The sequence below is a fragment of the Haliotis asinina genome, chromosome 4 (genome assembly GCF_037392515.1).
Source record: "Haliotis asinina isolate JCU_RB_2024 chromosome 4, JCU_Hal_asi_v2, whole genome shotgun sequence".
Lineage (NCBI taxonomy): Eukaryota > Metazoa > Mollusca > Gastropoda > Lepetellida > Haliotidae > Haliotis > Haliotis asinina.
Window position 1 is genome coordinate 36,936,280 of NC_090283.1, and position 23,505 is coordinate 36,959,784.

General features: G+C 38.7%; 1 protein-coding gene across 1 annotated transcript in view; it reads right to left on the reverse strand.

Moving 5' to 3' along the window:
• The window catches only part of LOC137281525 (dynein regulatory complex protein 9-like), an 83,879-nt gene that overhangs the window by 22,335 nt on the left and 38,039 nt on the right, over positions 1-23,505 (reverse strand). Inside the window, exon 5 of the mRNA XM_067812805.1 lies at positions 17,635-17,878. Within this exon, the coding sequence (XP_067668906.1) occupies positions 17,635-17,878 (244 nt within the window). The remainder of the gene's footprint in view (positions 1-17,634; positions 17,879-23,505) is intronic.

Consider the following 23,505-nt stretch of genomic DNA (forward strand, 5'->3'; position numbering starts at 1 on the left):
ACTTGGCAATGATCTCTCCTGAAATCGCTGCACAGGGGTATGTCATACATGTGGCAGTGACTGCTGTTGTGAGCTTGCAAGTCATTTGAATAATAAATAATAATAATAATAATATTCGAAACCGGTATTGGAAACTGTTTCCCTGTGTCCAAGCACCATTACTTCACTGTTTCAATTCTCTTGTGGATACAGGTGATGTTCCTCCATGGTTTTGCAAAGGTCACACAATACTTCTCCCCAGAAAAGGAGACTTGACTGATCCCAAAAACTTCCGCCCTATCACATGTCTAAATACTCAATACAAATTATTCACAGGGTGTTTGTCAAACCTCGTGTCATCTTATTGCTCTTCCAATGAGATAATTTACAAAGAGCAGAAGGGGGCGAGAAAGGGATGTTTGGGGTGCAAGGATCAACTTCTTGTACAGAAAATGATTTTGGGAGAGGCTAAAACATACCACCACAACCTCTCCATGGGCTGGATAGACTACAAAAAGGCATATGACTCTGTCCCTCACGAATGGATTCTGAAGTCTCTTCAGTGTATTGACCTCCCTGAACGACTACTTGATTTACTCAAGTCTTTAATGAGTTGCTGGTCGACTCAGCTTGAGATGTACTCGCAAGGGCAGGTGCAGACTTCGGAATCTATTCCAATCAGAAGGGGAATATTTCAAGGGGACTCCTTCAGTCCTTTGCTTTTTTGTCTGTCTCTAAATCCTTTGAGTTTTCTCCTCAATAGGAAGGAGGGTTACCATCCCGGACCCCACAGATCCCCAACACCTCTTACTCATCTCCTCTACATGGATGACATCAAGCTCCTTGCCAAAGGAGAGACCAATTTAAAAGAACAGGTTCTCCTTGTCGAGTCCTTCTCTAGTGATATTGGCATGACATTTGGTCTCGACAAATGTAATACTCTTCATTTGAAACGTGGCAAGGTAACTAATGATGGATCGGTCAGGTTACAAGGGGGAGGAGTTATTGAGCATCTTGTGGAAGATCAGGCCTACACCTATCTTGGAATGCAAGTTCGAGACAAGCTCCAGAATGCCCAGATTCAAGATAAACTTCGGGCCGAGTATAAATCTCGTTTGAAGAAAATCTGGAGTTCAGAGCTAAATGCTCGAAATAAGATCAAAGCCACCAATACTTTTGCTGTGCCAGTCCTCTCCTATTCCTTTGGAGTAGTTGATTGGACAAAACAAGACATCCAGGGTCTTGACTGCCTGAGCAGAAGGATCATGTCAGATAACAGAGCACACCACCCTCGTTCCTCTCTTAATCATTTATACATGCCAATCAATTCAGGAGGTTGGGGTTTGATTAATGTGGAAGCTCTTCATGATAGAATTCCATTGTGCACTTTTGCACATATTTATTTATCGGATGATCCTCTGGTGATGCACGTCAAGACTCACGATGAAAGCAAGGAATTCCACAGCTATTTTAAGCATGCCAAGGTTGTTGGACACAATTTGAAATTTGACGTTGATTATGTTCATGGCGATGTACTGCTGGATGGTACAGTGATGGGAGTAAACCAGGTGAAGTCTTTCACCAAGTCTGCTCAGAGTCGGTCCTTTGTGGAGAAGCTGTCTAAGAAGCCACTGCATCGTGTTTACATGCAGTGTGTGGAACAGAACAGCAATCCAAGCGACTCCTTCGCCTGGATGAAGTCGGCTGGCCTCAAATCTGAAACTGAGGGCTTCCTTTTTGCTGCTCAGGACCAGTCACTTCCCACTCACAATCTCCAGAATGTTATTCTTAAAGAAAATATCAATATGAAATGTCGTCTTTGCAATCAATTTACAGAGACTGTCCAACACCTTGTCAATGGATGCCCTTCCTTGGCACAAACAGCTTATCTTAAAAGACATGATGGCATGGCTCGCTGCTTTTACTATCGTCTCCGCCATGCCTGTGGCTTTGACTCTGAGGTCCATCCATGGTACGACCCTGAACACGTCCAGGGCATCCTGGAAAATGATGCTTTCAAACTTCTCTGGAATAGGCCACTTTACAGTCTGAGAAGAATTCTAGCCAACAAACCTGATCTTGTCCTTTTTGATAAAGCCAATGAAATTATTTATATCATTGAATTTTCTGTCCCTTTTGACAGCAATGTGATTGGCAAGATTCAGGAAAAGCATGATAAATATGTGGACCTCGCCTTTGAAATGTCTCGCTTGCATCCCAAGTACACTGTCGTCAGGCTCCCCATTGTTCTCGGTGCCCTTGGTTTGATACCGCCTGATCTGTTAGCGCAGATCAAGAGAGTGCCCGGGTTCTCCATCGGGAGCGCAGCCCTTCTGACAATCTGGGTAATGCAGAAGGCTGCAGTGTTGGGGAGCCTCCATATTCTCCGGAAAGTTCTTGGTGGGTTCGACTAGGCAGTGTTTCCTGGGAGAAGTCCCATTCGCTGTCTGTCCTGCTTGTAGAGGGGGCGAGGGCCCTGAGCTGATGATGAGCCTTACCGGCCTGACCGCCAGGATCACCTGAAGCCTCTCTGCTGCATTTCAATCTTACTCTGTAAAACATAATAATAATAATAATAATTGCTTTATATAGCCCTTATTTCCAGCTATATGCATCTGCTCAATGGTGCTTTACATGATAGAAGTCACTTTGCTTCAGTTCATCAGTTGAAGAAAAAAGCAATGTTTTCAATTTTCTCTAAACAGTTGGGAGAGAGTTACTGTTTCTGATGTCGAGGGGGGTCGTGTTCCACAGGGTAGGACCTGCAACTGAGAAGGCACGATCTCCAGTCTTTGTCGATGTTGACGGAATAGCCAGTTTCTCCTGGGCAGAACGTAGAGTTCTTGTTGCGTGGTAGACCGATAGCAGATCCTATAAATAAGCAGGTGATGATTCAACATTAAGAGCACTGTATGTCAAGACAAGAAGACTTGAAGCTGACCCAGTGTCTGATGGGCAACTAATGTAGATCTCTGAGAATTGGCGTAATGTGACAATCTTTTCTGGAGCGACTGACAATACAAGCTTCCTTGTTCTGAATCTCTCTGTAAGTGAGAGATTACGCTAGATTCAAACTCTAGAGAGTTACGGTAATCAAGTCTGCTAGTTACTTGAGACTGAATTAAAATCTTGCAAGTTTCATCGTCAAGGTACTTTCAGAGTTCGCCAATGTTGGCGATATGAAAGTTTGCTGCTTTACCTGTGTTCAGTGCCTGATGTTTACCCGACATGGTTCTGTCCATGACAACGCCCAGGTTTTTGACAGTTTTAGCTGGAGCAACATGAATCTTGTCCACAGATAGGTTAATGGTGACTGGAATCTTGGTGAGCTGTTGAGTACCTAACATGATGAATTCTGTTTTGTCCTTGTTAATCTTGGGTTATGTGCATTGGGATGACAGTATACAACATTTTCATGACAATTTTCTCTTTGCGTTGCAAACATTTAAGAAATTTTTCGGCCACGTCAGGACCTCTGTAACATTCATTTCCCTGTCACATTGAACGACCACATAACCGAACCTACAGACTTCATGTACTTGCATTTTGTGAGTGAAAAATTTATCCAAGGATGTGCGATGATGTTGATGTTTCTGATGAAAGCTTAAAAAAGTCAGCATAGATGTAGTTGTTTTTGTGGCTGATAATTTTTTTACAAATTTGTAGCTGTTTTCTTTGGGCATGCTGATTTGGATGGCTGTCCCACACTGGGGCAGTCCTCCTGGTGCAATTCCAGCAGCCTCATTCACAAAAGTGTCTGTACCCAAAACTTTTTATCCATGTATCCATGCATTGTGATACTTGTTGTGTATCATGAATTAACTGATCATGTTTTGACCATTCAGGGAGCTGATCCTGTGCACAGTCATTTAGTTCCCTTCATGTCCAAACACACTGTGGTCACTCTGTTTCTCTATTTTGGTGATCTGGAAGATACTCGTGGGTTTGTGTATGCTGTTCCAGTTAAGCCCATTATCTTTGGGATAGCTTGAAGGTCTGTCTGAATCAGAGTGTTGGCCGGAAACAAAGCAGATCTGATAGATGCCCACATACAATTGGTGCCTTTGTTTTGGGTGTTGACAATGGCTTGTTTTCTCTTGTGGTATGTGGGCAAGTCCAGGTACAATCTATCTTTCTATATATACCTGTTGTATACGTCATGTCACCCCAGACATGTCAAAACTAAGGGCCCATACAGTCAGTTCCTTAGACTCAAACGCATCTGCTCCTCTATTGAGGAGTAAGAAAAACATAGTCTCAACCTCATAAACCTCTACCTCAAACGAGAATATCCCAAGAGACTGATACAACAGAACAAACATAAGGCTGACGGCAAGGACAGGGAGACCCTCCTGACAACCCCTACAAGACCATCTAAGACCAAACAAAAAGCCATGGTCTTTGTTTGTGATTTCAATCCAATGAACATAGAGCTCAATGCCATTATCCGGAAGTGATGGCATCTGCTATCCGGATCAGAAATATGCCAAAAAGTGTTAAACTTACCCCCCATTATGGCCTACAGAAGGAATAAAACCCTGAAGGATTATCTAGTACGAGCCTCACTAGAATACCCCAAAAACATGCCACAAATCAGTGGCCAGGTAGTCACATTCCTTGATGACCCATGCAACAAACACAACTGCAAAATCTGCATCGTAATCAATCGTTCAGACACTTTCCACAGCACAGTGTCTGGTGCCAAATACCATAAACACCTTTAATAAATAAATAAGTTCAAAACCATACAAGCAAGTTTATTTTCTACAGTATCTGCACATTGCACCCTTGAGACCTTCTCCTTTTCCAATTTTCTTCAGGTTCACTTGAATCATCTGAAATATGAAATAGGTATTTAGAGTTATCAGTATCACACATATTTTACTCAAATCTAAAATAAATTATAGACATACTGGGTAGTAGAAAGTCACGAGCAATGGAATGAGAGGTCGGTTGGCATCAGACCAATAATTTTAAATTCAATTATCAACAGGAATGTTCAAAGGTTTTCCTTGAAATTTTGATTCTGCTGGGACAAAGAAAACATACCAGATGTCTCCTCAGACAAAGCATTTTCTGGAGCTGAAGTCTTGGTTTTTGGCTCTACATAGTACTTGCTCGGGTTCTGGCTTCTTACTGGTGAGGATATTGCTGACCATCTTCATTTGTTCATTAACTCTCTTTTACGTCCGCACACCTGCAACAGTTGTATAATAGACAATGGTCCATGTACTATTCAGATAAATTAACCAAATCATCTCGTCGTACTGTCAACTCAATTTCCCAAACCAATCTAAGGTTATTAGCATTAATCAGAAGAATAAGGCAGTGTTACTAGGTAGATGACATCAATATATTAAACACTAATCAATTAGATCACTTCATTGTCTGAATTAACTTTGGATTAATATGACCACACCATATCCTAATATTTTCAAAAATAAAAACCGCGAAGGCGGTCATGAGAATCACATTCTTACAGCTTTAAGTGTGTACGAGTACAGGGAGTAAAGTGAGTGTTGTTTTACGCCACTTTTAGCAATATTCCAGCAATGTTCCAGGGGAACACTAGAAATAGGCTTCATACATTGTTCCCATGTGGGGAATCGAACAGGGGCATTTGGACTGTATGGACTTATTTCAGTATAGGAATACTACACTGGGGAAGGAATCCCCCTGAAGCAGATATACTAGGTAAAAAGAGGGGAGTACGGACAGAACTCTTTCCCCCCACCGCCCCTAGGAATACACATACAGCAATTGCCCCTTCGGGCGCATTACTTACCTTCCATTTTAAGGATATCTTCAACTTCTTGAGAAGCCATAATCACCTCTTCGTCCGAATTCATTTTCTGTAATGGTGTGTACTGCACTGTCAGTTTGAAAAACGTGCTTGTACACATTGTAAACTGTAAGTGTTGAATGGTGTTTGTTAAACTTGTTTGTATTAAAGTGACTAACTGAATGTGGTGGTTTTACACCGCTTTTGGCAATATTCAAGCAACATTAAGGCGAGGACACAGAAAATGGGCTTCACTTGTATTAAACATTCCTGAGAGAAAATAAGAAGAAGAGTCATCAGAAGATGACATATCCCCCAGCCCCCACATATTTGAAAGGACAAATCATCCGACAGTTACTTATTGTGTTTTTAGACCAAGTCTGAATTGTTTCCATGGAAGTCATGAAAAATATAAATGCCAAATATGTGCAATCAGAAAAAGTCACCATTTCAAGATCTGTCTCGTACATCTGCCAAGATCTTTTGAAAGATATGACATGGTTTTCAAGTTGTGCTCCGGCTGTGCAACGTCTTTATGGAACCGAGAAAATAATACATCACAAAAACCTGTAAATAGCAAAAGGCACCACTTTGGGGTCTGCCACACATATCTACCAAGTAACACTGACAGATATTAAGAAGTTTATGAGTTCTGCTCCAGAAACGAAACACATCTCTCACTTTTGAGACTAAGTACAAAACGCTTCCATGGAAACCGAGAAACTAAGAAATCACAAAAACCTGTAAGTAGCAAAATGCACCACTTTAGGTTCTGATTGATATATCTACCAAGTTTTGCAGAAAAATATTGAACGGCTTTTGAGTTCTGCTCCGGAAACGAAGCCCGATTCCCTCCATTTTGGGACTAAGTCGGAAACATTTCCATGGAAACCAAGAAAATAATAAATCACAAAAACCTATAAATAGCAAAAGGCACCACTTTGGGGTCTGCCACACATATCTACCAAGTTTTGCAGAAAAATACTCAACTTTTTTTTAGTTCTTCTCCGGAATCAAAGCCCACCCTACCATTAGAGTAACACCAAAATGTTCCATGGAAAAACACACAAAAAAAATGCCAAAATTCTGTAAGTAGCAAAAGGCACAAGTATAGGTTGAGATTATTTTATCAGTCAAGTTTCGTCTAAAAGTACTGAACGGTTTCTGAGTTATGCTCCAGAAACAAAATGATGACGGACGGACGGACGGACAGATGGAAGAGGCGTCAACTATATCCCCCTGCATTACATGCCGGGGGGATAAAAAGTATGTTGCGTAAATTTTCTTTTTTCATATATCAAGCTGTGTTATTGCTGGAATTATTGCTAATAAAGGTGTAAACCACACTCACTTATAGTGTTTAATAAATCATAGAATATTATATAATTATTGTTATAGCAATATACAATAATTCATCTGACTAACTCTCTGTGCGATACCAGGAACAAGGCTCGGCTTCGCCTCACCTTCTCCCTGGTATCCCACCTGGAGAAAAACTTTTCCCTTGTCATATCAGGTTTCACAACCCTATTCCTCCACCTCAATGTTTGTATTTCAATTATTTTCAGTAAATAAATACAGTGCCATTCCTAACATATTTTGCTAGCTTAAGTCTTGCTTTAGTTTTGCTTGAATTTTGCTAGAAAAACACTTACATTTGTAGTGTTACACACGGTAGATACCGACAAAAATATCTTCTCAACAGAGAAACCTCTACTTGCATGGGTCGCAGTTAGTCAACCACTCCTAACTGTCAAGAAATGCTAACTGACGAGAGTTACGTCGCAGTCCTCTTGACGTAATTTGTTTACGTAAACAAGCAAAATATTTTAATTTCCTATTGGTGCAGTAGGGGTGAAGTACTATTACGTGTAGAGCGTTTTGAGTGTCAATATAAATACGGAAATGTCTTTTGATGCTCAAAATATAGAAATTGCAAAAGTAATTTTGTCGACGAACTGTATACACATAAACTCATGACATCATCAATATGGCTTTCCATGCATGACGTCATCAATATGGCCGCCTCCATGGATAACATTGCCGAAGCAATAGCTCTGACAAAACGGCAGTTAAATACAAGTTTTTGTCAGGTAACAAGGATATGCATTTGAGTGTACATAACACAGAATATCTATTGAATGTCATTCAAACTGTATTACGTCTCCTAATCTAAAGACTGAGGATAAATGCGATGACGCTCCCTGCCACTATGTCAATATGGGAAAACTCGTCGCATGCAAACACCTGTGGAAAATGTTAATTTGGGTTGTATATTACAATATAAATAATTTCATTTGTTTTATCAAAAAGGACAAGATCAGGTTTGTTGGCTGGAATTCATCTCAGGCTGTATATTGGCCTATTCCAGAGAATTATGTTTTACAGATTAAAAATTGAAATGCAGCAGAGAGGGTTCGGGTGATCCTGGCACAGTCAGGCTGGTCAAGCTCATCATCAGCTCAGGGCCCTCGCCCCCTCTACACGCAGCCCAGACAGCGAATGGGACTTCTCCCAGGAAACACTGCCTAGTCGAACCCACCAAGAACTTTCCGGAGAATATGAAGGCTCCCCAACACTGCAGCCTTCTGCATTACCCAGATTGTCAGAAGGGCTGCGCTCCCGGTGGAGAACCCGGGCACTCTCCTCATCTGCGCCAAGAGATCAGGAGGTACCAAACCAAGGGCACCGAGAACAATGGGGAGCCTGACGACAGTGTACTTGGGATGCAAGCAAGACATTTCAAAGGCGAGGTCCACATATTTATCATGCTTTTCCTGAATCTTGCCAATCACATTGCTGTCAAAAGGGACAGAAAATTCAATGATATAAATAATTTCATTGGCTTTATCAAAAAGGACAAGATCAGGTTTGTTGGCTGGAATTCGTCTCAGGCTGTATATTGGCCTATTCCAGAGAAGTTTGTAGCTGTCATTTTCCAGGACGCCCTGGACATGCTCAGCGTCGTACCATGGATGGACCTCGGAGTCAAAGCCACAGGCATGGCGGAGACGATAATAAAAGCAGCGAGCCATGCCATCATGTCTTTTAAGATATGCTGTTTGTGCCAAGGAAGGGCATCCACTAACAAGGTGTTGGACAGTCTCTGTAAATTGATTGCAAAGACGACATTTCATATTGATATTTTCTTTAAGAATCACATTCTGGCGATTGCGAGTGGGAAGTGACTGGTCCTGAGCAGCAAAAAGGAAGCCCTCAGTTTCACATTTGAGACCAGCCGACTTCATCCAGGCGAAGGAGTCGCTTGGATTGCTGTTCTGTTCCACACACTGCATATACACACGATACAATGGCTTCTCAGACAGCTTCTCCACAAAGGACCGACTCTGGGCAGACTTGGTGAAAGACTTCACCTGGTTTACTCCCATCACTGTACCGTCCAGCAGTACATCGCCATCAACAAAATCAACTTCAAATTTCAAATTGTGTCCAACAACCTTGGCACGCTTAAAGTAGCTGTGGAATTCCTTGCTTTCATCATGAATCTTGACATTATTATTGTTATTATTATTATTATTAATTTTGACTCCTCCCCTGGAAATAATGCCCTACGTCATGCAAAAATGACTCATACCCCACTTTTGATAATAAATAATAATAATTACCAGAATTCCCTGACTTAAATGGTACCATCAAGTTCTTCCGGTATGTATTAACTTAAATTAGTGAACATTAAGCCATCCAATAACCAAATATCAACACATCTAACAATTATCGAACTAATATTTCCTACTAGTAAGCACCAGAAGACACAAATAGACTAATCTTAGATCCTCTGTGTCTCTATCTATTGACAAACTGACCATCTATATTCCAAACTCAATCCATAGAAATGTGTAGAGATTTGATCGTTCCTCCTCACTTACGACACTTTGTAGAATTTGTTATTCACCAATGGAAATGAATCAATAAAAATTTGGTTACTCATACAATGCACTGTCCCAGTACACTGACCCTTCTTAACGTGACTGTATACTTTCCTTAAATGTTTTTGAAATGTATTCAAAGTTTTTTCAATTCAAATATCCTGGTTATAGTATATTGCAAACACTCCCTTGAATGATTTATTACTTAACTTGACTGTCAAAAGGCTGGGATGACAGACAAGTTTTGATGTTCTCGTATATCATCATGCATCCAGAATCAACACCCATCAAAAACACAGGTGAGATCCATGTTTTTATGACAGCGCCCACTCATCTTTACCTGCAAAAAAAACTGAACTTTATCTACATCAAATACATCAATCAGACATTAATGGAAAACAGATTAAATATAAATTATCATTTACATTTAACTGATATCACTGATATCACCTACAAACATGACAATCCCCTACACCTCACTTTAATCCAGAACATCGTGGCAAGAATGATGTAAAATCTGAGATCATCACACAACTATGGTTATTGTTTTTCTCCCGTGAGTACCCAGATGATATCCCTGAATTCGTGACTGGTTCGTGATCTAAGCTGCGCCTCCCATATGCGCATTTGACAGTTTATGTGTAGACTGATCAACAAAGATGAAGTCATTTTACTTCATTATTATGAAAAGAAATCTTTGAAGTTTTCTCATCTGCCAGTGGTATAAAAACAACCTGTTAGAACTGAAAAATAACAAAGTCAGTGTACGTCTTTGTATTTTGTCTTATAAACCTAACTAGTTCCTTGTAACATTTGTATGCATTTTGAAAGTTAATAACAAGAGTCATCAGAAGATGACATATCCCCCCCGGCCTCCACATGTTTGAAAGGACAAATAATCGGAGAGTTACTCATTGTTTTTTTAGTCTAAGTTTGAATTGTTTTCATGGAATTCATGAAAATTATAAATGCTATATATCTGTAATCAGCAAAGTCACAATTTCAAGATGTGTCTCATATATCTGCCAAGATCTGTTGAAAGAGATGAAATGGTTTTCGAGTTGTGCTCTGGGAACAAAGCCCACTCCTCCGAAATGTTTCCATGGAAACCAAGAAAACAATACATCACAAAAACCTTTAAAAACCAAAAGGCGCCACTTTGGGGTCTGCCACATATATCTAGAAAGTTTTACTAACAGATATTAAGAAGTTTTTGAGTTCTGCTCTGGAAATGAAACACACCTCTCACTTTTGAGACTAGGTCCAAAGCGTTTCCATGGAAACAGAGAAAATAATAAATCACAAGATCCTGTACATAGCAAAAGGCACAACTATAGGTTCTGATTGATATAAGATTCTACCAAGTTTTGCAGAAAAACATTGAATAGTTTTTGAGTTCTCCTCCGGAAACAAAGCCCATCCCTCCTTTTTGAGACTATGTCTGAAAGATTTCCATAGAACCAGAGAAAATAATAAATCACAAAAACCTGTAAATAGCAAAAGGCACCACTTCAGCTTCTAACTGATATATCTGCCACGTTTTGAATGGCTTTTGAACACACCTCTCAATTTTGAGACTAAGTCCGAAACGTTTCCATGGAAACCAAGAAAATAATAAATCACAAAAACCTGTACATATTAAAAGGCTATTACCTCGTTCAGGAATGTATCCATCAATATCCACATAAAAGAAAGATATTCCATTCATCTGCAGCTGGTAAATAATCCTGCTCTGTCTCATGTCTTCCAACAGTTTAATATGCGAAAAAGTGTCACATCATTTGAGAATTTTTCACACTGGTGTATACATAATCTCACTGGTCACCCAGGACAGCACACCTGGCAACTAACTGTATGATGTCTGCCATTAGTTAGCCAATAATGAGCAACAATCAGTCAAGGCAGTGGCGGTTAATTCTTTGTGGGAAGGATGTTGTTTTCACACTCGTACTTTACGACAGGGTGTATTCAGTATAGATTATGTAAATCTACACTCATAAACACTGCCTTTCTGACAAAACCCGCTGTGGACGTAATTAATCAATCAGTGTGTTATCAGTTAATCCTTTGATCGATGTTTGTTCTTGTAACTCAGCTGATAAACCCTCTTGCATCACTTACATGCATATATTACATAACATGCAATACATTTGCTACTACAGACCTTAATTTATGCTGTCTCCAGACAGGAGAAATGCCAAATGGAAACCTATGTCAAGTAATTTTAGTGGTGTTACCACTATTTATACCCGTTATAAATTCATTAACTGGCCATCAAGTGAATGATGACAAATAACACGTGTAAGTTTACACCATCAAAATCGAGTTACAGCAAGGAAGATGTAATCTCTGTGTCGCATGCAGCCTGAAAACACTTATGGGCCAAAACTGCTTTGAGGATACCAACGGAACTACGTTGTTACATAAGAAATGCACATAGGTATTTGCTGTGTACTTGGGTAAATGGGTATAATCAGGTTTTTGTACGTAAGAAAATTTCTCTACCAATGGCAAAGTCATTTTTATTAGTTTACAAATTCAGATAAATCAACTGTGTGTTTTTTATTATCATAGATAATAAACCAGGGTTGCAGCTACCAAAATTTACGTTGGCTATGACAGCTGGGCCAACCCTCAAAACTATCTAAATATAAAGCTTTGCAATCTTTCGCACTTATATGAAACAAATAGCTTGCTACGTGTATGCAGACTTCATATTTTCAAATGACATGATTAAATATCGAGATAAAAAGCACAGGAGTAGGATCAAATTGGATCAGTCACCATACCATCAAGTCATCAGAAAAAAACTACACTGCTGGGATATTTTGTTACAATCAGATAAGGAATACCATGGATATTTTTAAATAACAGCATGTGATGGGTATCCGGCCTCATCACTTTTTAGGGTGAAGAAATTCTGCTAATGTGGATAGGAGCCCAGTTCCTTTGTCCGTCACAGTCGAGGGAGCAGGTGCTCACCAATTTGCAGCTTGGTTTCATAATTAGACCGTTGGTGAGAAACATTATTCGCTCCACATCAATGCCCCTTTAACTCATTAAGCCCGAGAGCCACTTCACTGCTCAACACCTGAAACCCCATGCTGATTGCCTGGCTGGCTGCGACGAGACTAATTAGGGCTATTCATGCCAGATATCCCTGCCAGGTTTTGGAGATTACAGGAAACTGTCTCGTCATACGAGCAAGTCCTGATTGTTTCATTGTTTAATTGCACTGTAAAAAAATATGTTGAAAGAAAGCAGGAGTGAATACATGTCATATATGTAATGTTTTACGTAAGTTTATTGTAGTCTCTCTTGTAGACTTTTGATGGCGTGTACATGTGTATTTTCTTAAAACATGTTTGTTTTCTTTGTATGTAAGACATACTTAAACAAATTGCTAGTGTATACGGAATATTTTAAGGAAAGAACCAATAAACTAGTCTGTGACCTACATGGAGCTGATTCACAGTTTGTCACTTTGGTTCATATAGATTTAAAGCAGAAAATATATGTTCTCATACATGTATACATATTGTATAATACTATTCCTTGCATATATATATCAGACAAAGGGTCTTGGGATGGGGTATCATCAAAGTTCCCAAATAGAACGTTTTGTATCTCAGCTGTACAATATATTGGCTGATTTGTTATCTATGACCAATTGTATCATGAGATACCTGTCACAGTTTCAGGAAATGACAGGTGATGGGGCGTGAGCTAAATTTATTTTCATATACATTTTGCGCACACCACTTGTACATCAAACATAATGGCTTGCTGAACATTTCAATATAATTTGCACACTGTTACAAAAAGTGACACGATACAGATTTATTATAATGTATACACTTGCAGTTGAATCCCCTCAAATATTTATGAAGATAGACATGCCTATATTTGTTTTGAATGCAAACAAGGTTCAGAAGATTGATAATGGGTGTGACTCCATAAAACAGGTTGTCCAAAGACATAACAGCGCAATAGTTTGTTTTACACTTGACAAAACTTTACCTGGACATGCATTCTGCCAGAGGCTGTTATTTTGAGGTTGAAAGAGGTGTTCAAATATCTCGTTAGTGTTGTCTGATTGAATGACTGATTATACGCATCAATTCCGTAACTGATATATTACTCCTTATATTGACAATGGATCTGATACATGTGATCATGACACTGGATAAGATAATTACAGAGATCAAATACAAACATTTCTTACACAATGCTGATGTAAATTGCATTGAAAAATCACATTTCAAATCAACATGAAACTTCCAACAGCTTGAACAAAGTGCTCCCATTACCTTGTATGGTGTATGTGTAATATATATGTATATATACATGATGAGTCGATGCAAGATGAGTCGATGCACTTCATATTCAATTATGCATTATTATCAACTTTAGAATTATGAAAAATCAATAGTCGCAATTGAGTTTGGTCTAAATTAGTAACTTGGTTTATTTCAAATGTATACGTACATGGGTGTAATACAGTATTGCTATTTATGTCTACGATTTATAATATAAACTATTACAAAGAATGAATGAATGATTTAATTTAGAAGAAGGTTTTGCATCCTTGTCACCGTTAATTCAATCAATATGCAAAAATAGTATTTTAGTATTCACTCCCAATGATGAGTAACAAACACTTACTTCCTGAAACAACATCTCATAATCCCCTTTCTCACAGACATGTATTCATTTACCTGTATAAGCCCATGACATTGCTAGCAGTTGTTATCAAAACACTTTAATACTTCTTCTGATTAACTCTTGTAAGAAAAGCTAATCTTTGATTATTACTGCTAAATTGATTGAAATAATATGTACAGTACAAATTTAAAATGTAAAACATGCTTCTTATTACCGCCCATATGAGGCTCTCGCTGTGAGAAGCTAATTAATTTGATGCACATACTCGTCTCTCGGCCTTAATGAGTTAGAGATATGACTGTGCATATCACCTATGCTATGCATCGTCATGACTTCCAATAAATCATACAGCTTACCTTTCTCAGTAGCAGTAACTCTGATATCTAGGGCCCCCTCCAGTTAGGAGAAGCAAATTATTCTTAGGAAAGTAACTCCAAGTTTTAATACAACAATAATCTCTTTAAGCAAACAACTGCATAACTTTCATACAGTCATCACAAGACACAGTGTCTTCACACTGATAACACATACTTAATTGTTAGATTAAATAAATATCACAAGAATTTTTCACACAATTCAAACATGTTTCCATAATAATTCTAAAAATTAGAATTAAGTCTAGTCACAACCAAAGAGGCTAAAAATTTGGTCTCTAAGTAAGCTCACACCGAATTACTTATGCCACCATACTGCCTCAAAATACCACTAGTGAAACACCTATGATGTCATGACATCATAGTCCAGAAACAACAGTCCAAGTTACACAAATTAACAAAAAATTTATCTCCCTTTGACGATCGTACATAGAAAGAAGAAACTCTTGCTGACATAGTCATTTGTTTATTACATACATTCATTCATTCACCATATCAAAGTTTTCTTTCTGTAGAAATTAGTGATCAATGACTATGACTGATGGCTAATTGACCATTTGAGTATGACAGTTTCTGTAGTGGATTCAAGTGCAGCCACGGGATCCAACAGTTCCAATAAGTTTTGCACCATGGCAAAACATTTTATTTCCCTAAGCATCTATAGAACCTTTGGATATGTGAGGTTGCTGGTTATTGAATCACTTTCTTCAGTGTTGCTGTCACCCTCTTCGTCACACACTTCATTGTCCTCACTAAAACCACGCAGTTTATCCAAGATTTCCGCCTCCCAATCTCTCACCACTAACTTTGGCTTCTTGTTATAGCAAGACTTCCATGAATTCAGCTAACCATCTGAAGCTTTGAAATCATCCATTTTAAGTTCCGCTGAAAACTGAAGTGCCTTCTCTTTCCAAATAGGACCCGACAGTGGTATGTTTTGTTCGAACACGTATAAACCAGTCATACAGAGTCTGGTTTATTGCTTCAAACTTTCGCTTGTGCATTCGAAATCTCAAACCATTCACATTTTCTTCAAACTGTGATCAGTAGTCTTCCTTTTTCATCAAAATGTCAGATACAGTTTGTTTGTTTATCTGGTACTTGTCGGCCAAGTCTTTCTGTAAGATCTTTGGAACAGCTTCAAAATCATTGATAAGATTAATCCTGGTTTCAAGCGACAATTCAGTTCGCTGGCATTTCCTTGGTCGCTCAGACTTTTTGAACTGACTGATACCACACTTTGTTTGATGGCTTCCAGTGTTCACGAATAGTGTCTGACCCTCTGACAAATCTGGCAGATTTGCCAATGGTCAGACGGAAGTCTCCAACCTGCTGGCCCCAGTGTCTGACTGAATATATGACAATGACTTTGTCTGAAGTTGTTATTTGTGGCATGTGACACTTGTTCACTGTTAATAAATTTATGTTTATAATGTTTGTCATTATATAATGTTAATAATTTCAATGCCAATTCTGAGAAATGTTAAATCTGAAATGTTTGTTTAACTTTATTCTGTGGGTCCTGTGAATTTTCACTGGGTCAGACAGACATCTGAAACTTACAGGACCCAAAATCCTGTTACTTTGAAACACCATTGGTAAACACTTGGCTTCTTAAATGCTTAGTGTCACTGACACCGAGTGTACATGATCGTCTCAATTAATTGTCAATCACATCAAAAAGGTAAGTAAGCATTCACAGCTACATATAATATCTAAACCAATCCACGGGTTGTTATACAAGGTTTACTGGTCAAGCAGACATCCTGCTCAGTCCGAATTAAAAAACAATTTCTCTACTTTTAACTACCTTTTCAGGATGTTACTTTGGTCCGAAATCTGAAATAATGAGGGTCCAGGCAAAACAGCTATTTCATCATGACAACAAAGAAGGATTACGGTGGGACCGTAAGTTCAGTCCACTTCATACCACAATTCGAGAAAGACAGAGTCTGAGTTTAACAGAGCGTACTGCAGATTATCTCAATGGACATAACCGACTACTCAGAATAAAAATTAAAAAATGAGGCCCCTTATTAAAGATTTGAACCCTTTTTTATCATCATCATCATGTGGAGACTGATCAAGAAATGGTTAATAAATGAAATAAACAATTGCAAAATTCTTTTCAAGTTCACAACATGTTTCAAGGCCTTGGTAGCGAATAAGAAATTGATGTGGCAAAGTTTGTCCTGAACACACAGGACATATTGCATGACACTGTTACATAGTGGAATGTGACCAATCGTGTCAGTGACGATCATGGTGATGTGTGAAATGTTCAAGCCCTGATTTCTCAAAACAAATTTAAGTCTGAGGTTTGATTTAAGTTTGAGGTTTTACTCAAATTTTAATAAACACAGGAAAATTCATTTGACAGAATGAACTGAATTCAATATTCAACTCAAACACAGTAGACAATTTCAGTTTGGTGGACAGATTAAGTTTCTATGGGCTTTTTATTAAAAAAAAAAAATACAGTGAGACAAGGTGAATGTAACATTTTGGGTCATTTCCATTTGGCATGACAACTATAACATAAGAGAAATGTAGAATGTGTATGCAATCAGTTTTCTGCACTGATAGAAAGTTTTTCCATTTAGGTGATAGACGTCATTTGTTGGCCAATTTCCGGGTGTCACTGAGTATTTGAAGCTATCGTCGTCGGTTTCAAATGAAATATTCCCTGACTTCAAATACTCAATAACACCCGGAAATTGGCCAACACATGATGTTTATCAACATTGTAAACAAAAACGTAAAAAACCAAAGGGTTTTACTGTCTGCACTCCTTTACATCAAGAACAGTTACAGTGGTGAAGTGTCATCAGCTGGCCGTTTCATCAGGAGTTGCTCATATGTGACGTCATTCTGACGTCACAATATGATTTGAATGATGTCAAACATTCGCATGCATATAAACTTCATTCTGAAAGCAAACATTTACCTCTATCTCATCTTTCATTTCCTTCTCCGACAGAAAGCACCTTTTCTGTGTTTGTGTGACAGCAACTTCAGCACACTTCTTGATGTACTTTCCTTCCATGTTGGTCTTTGCCTTCATTTCCTGCAGCTGATCCTTAAGATGTGCAATCATCTCATTTCTCTGTTGCATCTCCATTTCTTTCTCTTTCTTAACATCAATCAGCTGCTTGTGGAGTTGACGGACCCGTTTCCGACCATTTTCCTCTCTGGAGTACACCATTTAAATAAAACAGTTAAAAAAGTTACATACATTTTAGTTTTAGTGTCAGATCATTAAAGGTGAAGGGCAGTTATTTCCCGTTTCAGTTTGACCTCCATGATTCAAAACAGAATTATGTTGTCAACTTTATCAGTTATCACTCCAGACAGGCTTGATTAAGTATTTCACTGTGGTAATAAGCAGCAGACTGTACTATGTGATTCAGTAAATCAGGCCCTAATATGTGCTTCAGTTTATTTTGAAGAACAACCCACCTATGTCATGATGCATTTTAGACTGACTCTTTACATCGAGATATGGTAATTAAATAAACTTCACAAAAACTACATGTTTCCTTTTCATAGTTGTCATATAAAGACATTCAGCCACTTTGACATTTATTTTCTGCACACATATCTAAACACAGATTAAATAATCAGTGGTGGTACAGTATGTATGTATGTATGTATGTATGTATGTATGTATGTATGTATGTATGTATGTATGTATGTATGTATGTATGTATGTATGTATGTATGTATGTATGTATGTATGTATGTATGTATGTATGTATGTATGTATGTATGTATGTACTCCAATGTCACTGAACACATGGCAGTTTCCAGTGCTAGATTGATTATTAAAAAGTAACTTAAAGATGTAGACGAACTATTTTGATAAGTTTTCTTAATCCGATATCTACTGACAAGATGGCAGTTTACTAAAGTTGGCAGAACATAACAAAGCATACAACCTTGACTTATTTGATAAGTAATTCATTTAGTTATTCTTTATATATTCACCCATGTTGGGACAGCACAACCTATTATCTGTTAACAAGTTAATGAACGCCAAAGAACAAAAACATAACAGAACTTGACTGATAGTTCTTTTCATGACATTTTATGAATATAATAATTGTGTGACACCGTCCCTGAGCTCTAATCCAAACATCTGTCGCTTGAGACAAGTGTTATAATTACTCATAAACCAACATTGATGTCACTCTATTGTTCTTAGGGGAAACTTTTCCTCAAATCTGATATGATGTTGTTTCAGAGGGCGCTTATCTTAATAATGTCCCTCTGTCACAGGCAATTATCTTAATAACGTCTCTGTGCCCCAGTATATTATTTCAATATCGTCCATCTGTCTGGGTTTTTTCTGAGAAATGGCCATTACTCTGAATTACCACTTGTTTTGGAGACTGATACGACTTTGTCTTGCCATCACTGAATGCGATATCACTGTGAAGAATGTGATTGTTTGTCAGATTGTTTGAACTGTATGTTCTTCTCAAGACGGGAAGTGATGGCAGCACATGTGCACGGCACAGGTAGCACACGGGGAGCACATGCATTGTGCATGCAAGGCGAAAGCACTGGCTGCCAGTCTTATACCAGTAAATTTCATCAATAAATACTAGATATTGAAATTATATCTAAATTACATCTTCTGGTTGGTTTATAAGTTGGATATCGTATAACATGCCCTTGGGCATTTCCCGCTGGAAGCGGACTTACTTTTCAATAACGCCCGGTGGTCATGTCATATCCTACAATTATAAACCAACAGTGACATCATTTGATTGTTCACAGAGGATGCTTTCTCTCCTAACATCCCTGAAATCTGACAGAATCTGGCTTCCTTGAGAAATTACCTAAATAAAAACCCTCTGTCATGGGCAAATTACCAAGATGGGCCCATTTTAGGACATACCCTTGAATCAGGGGCCCAGATAAGCTGCATTATCAAGACAAAGTATGCAGAGAAACTTTCCAATATTATTATGCATTGAAAAATAATCTTTGGGCACAAATTACACATTGAATATATTAAACACACAAAAACTTTAAAACGTGTGTACGCAAATATTTATCACAATCACTTGCATACTGAAATCGATTGTTATGAAGTTGTACTAGTTTTGTACTGTCAGTAGAGGAGGAGTGATTTTTATGAAATCATTACCATTATATTTAAGTTGTTTTTTATTAGGTATGACATAAGGTAGTACACATCTGTTTAGCAAACTCACTGACACAGGTAAGTAAAATGACTGAAATACTCACTTATATTAAAACAGTGGGTAACAGAAAATGAAACACCCACTCAACAGTCACAATACCCACTCCAAACAAATACAGTGGGTTCAGTACCCACATGGGCTAAATTTCATTTGGAGCTCTGCTTGCATAACCTCCACATATCCCCAGTAGGTCTGGTGCATAAGAAAGATGACTACATTCATCATTCAGACAAACATGCTGATGATTTCCAGCTAATGCATCATTTAACTTATTCCATGGGCAAATCTATCAACAACTATTGTCTCAGCGGTAGATGGCAGATTTGATGGAGCTATGGTTCAACAGCTGGGACATTGAACACCAGTCAGTTCATCCTTTATAATCAATCATACAAGTCCACCCACCCAACTTCACTGTCAGGCATATGATTTGACACTGAGGAATATATCAATAAATGCTTTCTGTTCCATATTGTATGTCTATATTCAGTCATTTAGTGCAATGGTGCAAGCAATCACACATCCCATTACCTGGATGACTTCTTAATTAAAAAAACAAGTGTGGGTACCAGCAAATGCTCATCAGATAACCTCAGTGAGAGTATACATACACTCGAACAGTTTGGGGTCATTGCCAACAACATTTGAACTCATTTTTTGAGGGTTGTAGAATTGACATGAATGCAATGCAGACAAGAGTCCAAAAGTAGATGGAGAGGAATTTGTTTCACTTACTTACAGATGTATTATCCAGTGGGGCTGGTTTCAGTGCCTTCATGCATAACAAATATTTTAGAATCACCTGGTCTAGCCATTGGACTACAATACGTGATATGACCTTCTTACGAGTATTCCCCATCACACCATCACAGTTCCTCAAACAACTCAAACACCACCACCCCACCTCCCACCCCCCAAAAATCGTAATCCAGTACCACAATCAAGCAGTGATTGCAGTGCCTCCAGGATAATTTTGTTTAGGGAGAAGTATGTTTCTGCTACTTAAAGCAGTGTCGGTGATGCTCTCTTGAGGTTTCTGCTGAAAGGGAAACACTTTGTGGCTGCATCACTAGGCATAGAACACAACTCCATGCCTAGCCGTGCATGGCTAAGATAGACTACTGTACCAATCCAGGGCTGTGAACACTTTCACAAAATATTGCTTGGTGAGTAAGTTATTAATTGACTTCTTCAAATCTGCAGGACACCTGCAAACATTTCTCAGCAGTTGCAGTGTTACCTATAGTAGGTATGAGCCATTAAGTACCATTGTGACAAGGCAGACAGTCTTTGCCTGGTGCAGACAGCATCTATGGTACAAGGTTGTGATGGTGTTTAGCTCACTGATAAGTCAAAATGACAGCTAAGAAGACAGAGTAAAGGTGTACAACAGCGAGATGAATGGCACTCTAATCTGTGCATTGTTCAACATCGCCACTTAAGTAAAAGCATTATGGTATGGGCATGCATCACATCACATGGTCAGACACAACTCGTCATTGTCTGTGGCAGTCTGACACGTCTATGATATAGGAATGAGATCAATAGGCCTCAAGTCCAGCCTTACATTAGAGGACATAAACTTCGCATTTCAGCAAGATAATGCCCATTCACATGTCCCTTGTGCAGTGACAGATTTCCTGAGACAACGTAACATTTCAGTACTCCCTTGGCAATCAAGTACCTATCATGCACACTTGGGATAAAATGGATGAATCAGTCACTGACGTTAGCTGAATTGGTTCAAGCATGGAATAACATTTCCCAATTTTTCATCAAATCAATTACTTAGTGTCATCTGTGGGTTGTTGTTGTCAAGCCTGCATCAATGCAAATGGTGCACACAAGAAATAACTGTCTTTGGCAAATTCCATAGTGCAATATGATAAGGGCTTGAATATTGATAAACAGTTTCCAATTACTTATTCTCCATGTTGTGCATAGAACATGTCATAAGAAATAGTCTTTAAAGGAAAAGATACATTGAGGGAAAATGGGCTTTAACATCTTCCGTGATTATTTCAACTGTGCAGACAAATCCTAAACTCAAAAGAAATAGGGATATCAACCATGTCACTAGTTGACAAGCATAGGTTGGCTATGGCTTTATTTCAGTATGTTCTGTCTGTTGCTAAAGTCAGTTGAAGAATCTGAATTTGAAATGCTGGATGAATCTCTTACTTCTTGCAGTACTCGTGAAACATTTGAACAATACACTAATCAGGGATCTGGTTGGGTGGTTGACAAGATTCACATGGTCTACCTGGATATCGCAAATTATGTGCCATTGAAAGGATGGAGATCTTTATCCACTCCTAAATATATTGCAGACAAACACGCTATGGTTAATATTCCAAATACAGGGGAGAATTGCATGAGGATAGCATTAAGAGTCGCCAAACTTCCAATCAAGAAACATCCATGCACTGCACACTTTCCAGTTATCTGGAAGATGATGGGATCATTTGGGATGGTATAAAGGAGCCCACCCCTATCTCTCAGTTCACAAAAATAGAAAAACAGAATCCAGATGCCACTACATAACAATAACACATTCCAGCCGCTTGGTGTACAATCAATCAAAATATAAGGGGAAGAAACACTTTTGTGAAAGGTACCTTCATGGATTCTCAAAGCCCAACCTGCTCGTCTCACACAGAAAGTATTGCCGGGAGGTGGGGGAAACGGCTGTACGGATAGAGATGCCAAAAGAACCCTATAATATCTTTACAATCACAAAAATCAAATGCTGGTGCAGTATATTATCTACACCAATTTCGAAGCTATCATGAAACCAATCAGCACAGTAGCCCATTCCACTGATACAAGTTTCACACAAAGAGTCCAAGAGCACAAAGTGTGTGGATTCGGGTATGTGGTCGTTCGTTGTGACGGTAAAAGTAAACCCACAGTTATATACAGAGGGCCATGGCGTGGCTGAAAAATTTCTGAAGTGTTTACAAAACGATGAACAACTTAAAGTTACAGGATAAATCCGAAATAGATACACATCCCCATCGTATTTCATAATCTCCGCGGCTATGATTCACACTTGATTATGCAGGTCATTTCAAAGGTAAAAGGCCACATAACCTGTATCCCAAACAATATGGAAAGATATATATCCTTTTCCTTAAATGGGCTGAGATTCATAGACAGTGTTCAGTTTCTGTTGTCGTCGCTAGCTTGGTAAAGGCTAATAACTCAAACGAATTAGTTTTAACTAATCGTTACACAGAAGAGAAAACTAGACCTTTGCTGCTACGTAAGGGTATCTACCCGTATGAATATATGGATGACTGTCTAAGTTTAATAAGACAGAGCTACCTCCCATTGGCCGCTTTTATAGCAAGCTGTCAGACGCGTCTGCCTCACAAGACGATTACAAACACGTAAACATATGGGAAAACCTGGGTTGTAAGAATCTAGGCGATTACCATGATTTATATTTGAAAACGGACGTGTTATTGCCAGGGATTTACTTGGGCCGCGATATGAAACAGCAACAGTGGCTACTATGCCACCAACTGTCATCCACAATGTGTAATTATTTTGTGCCTGGCTAAGACATTTATTCTACCAGCTTCAACTCTTTTTTGGTTCTT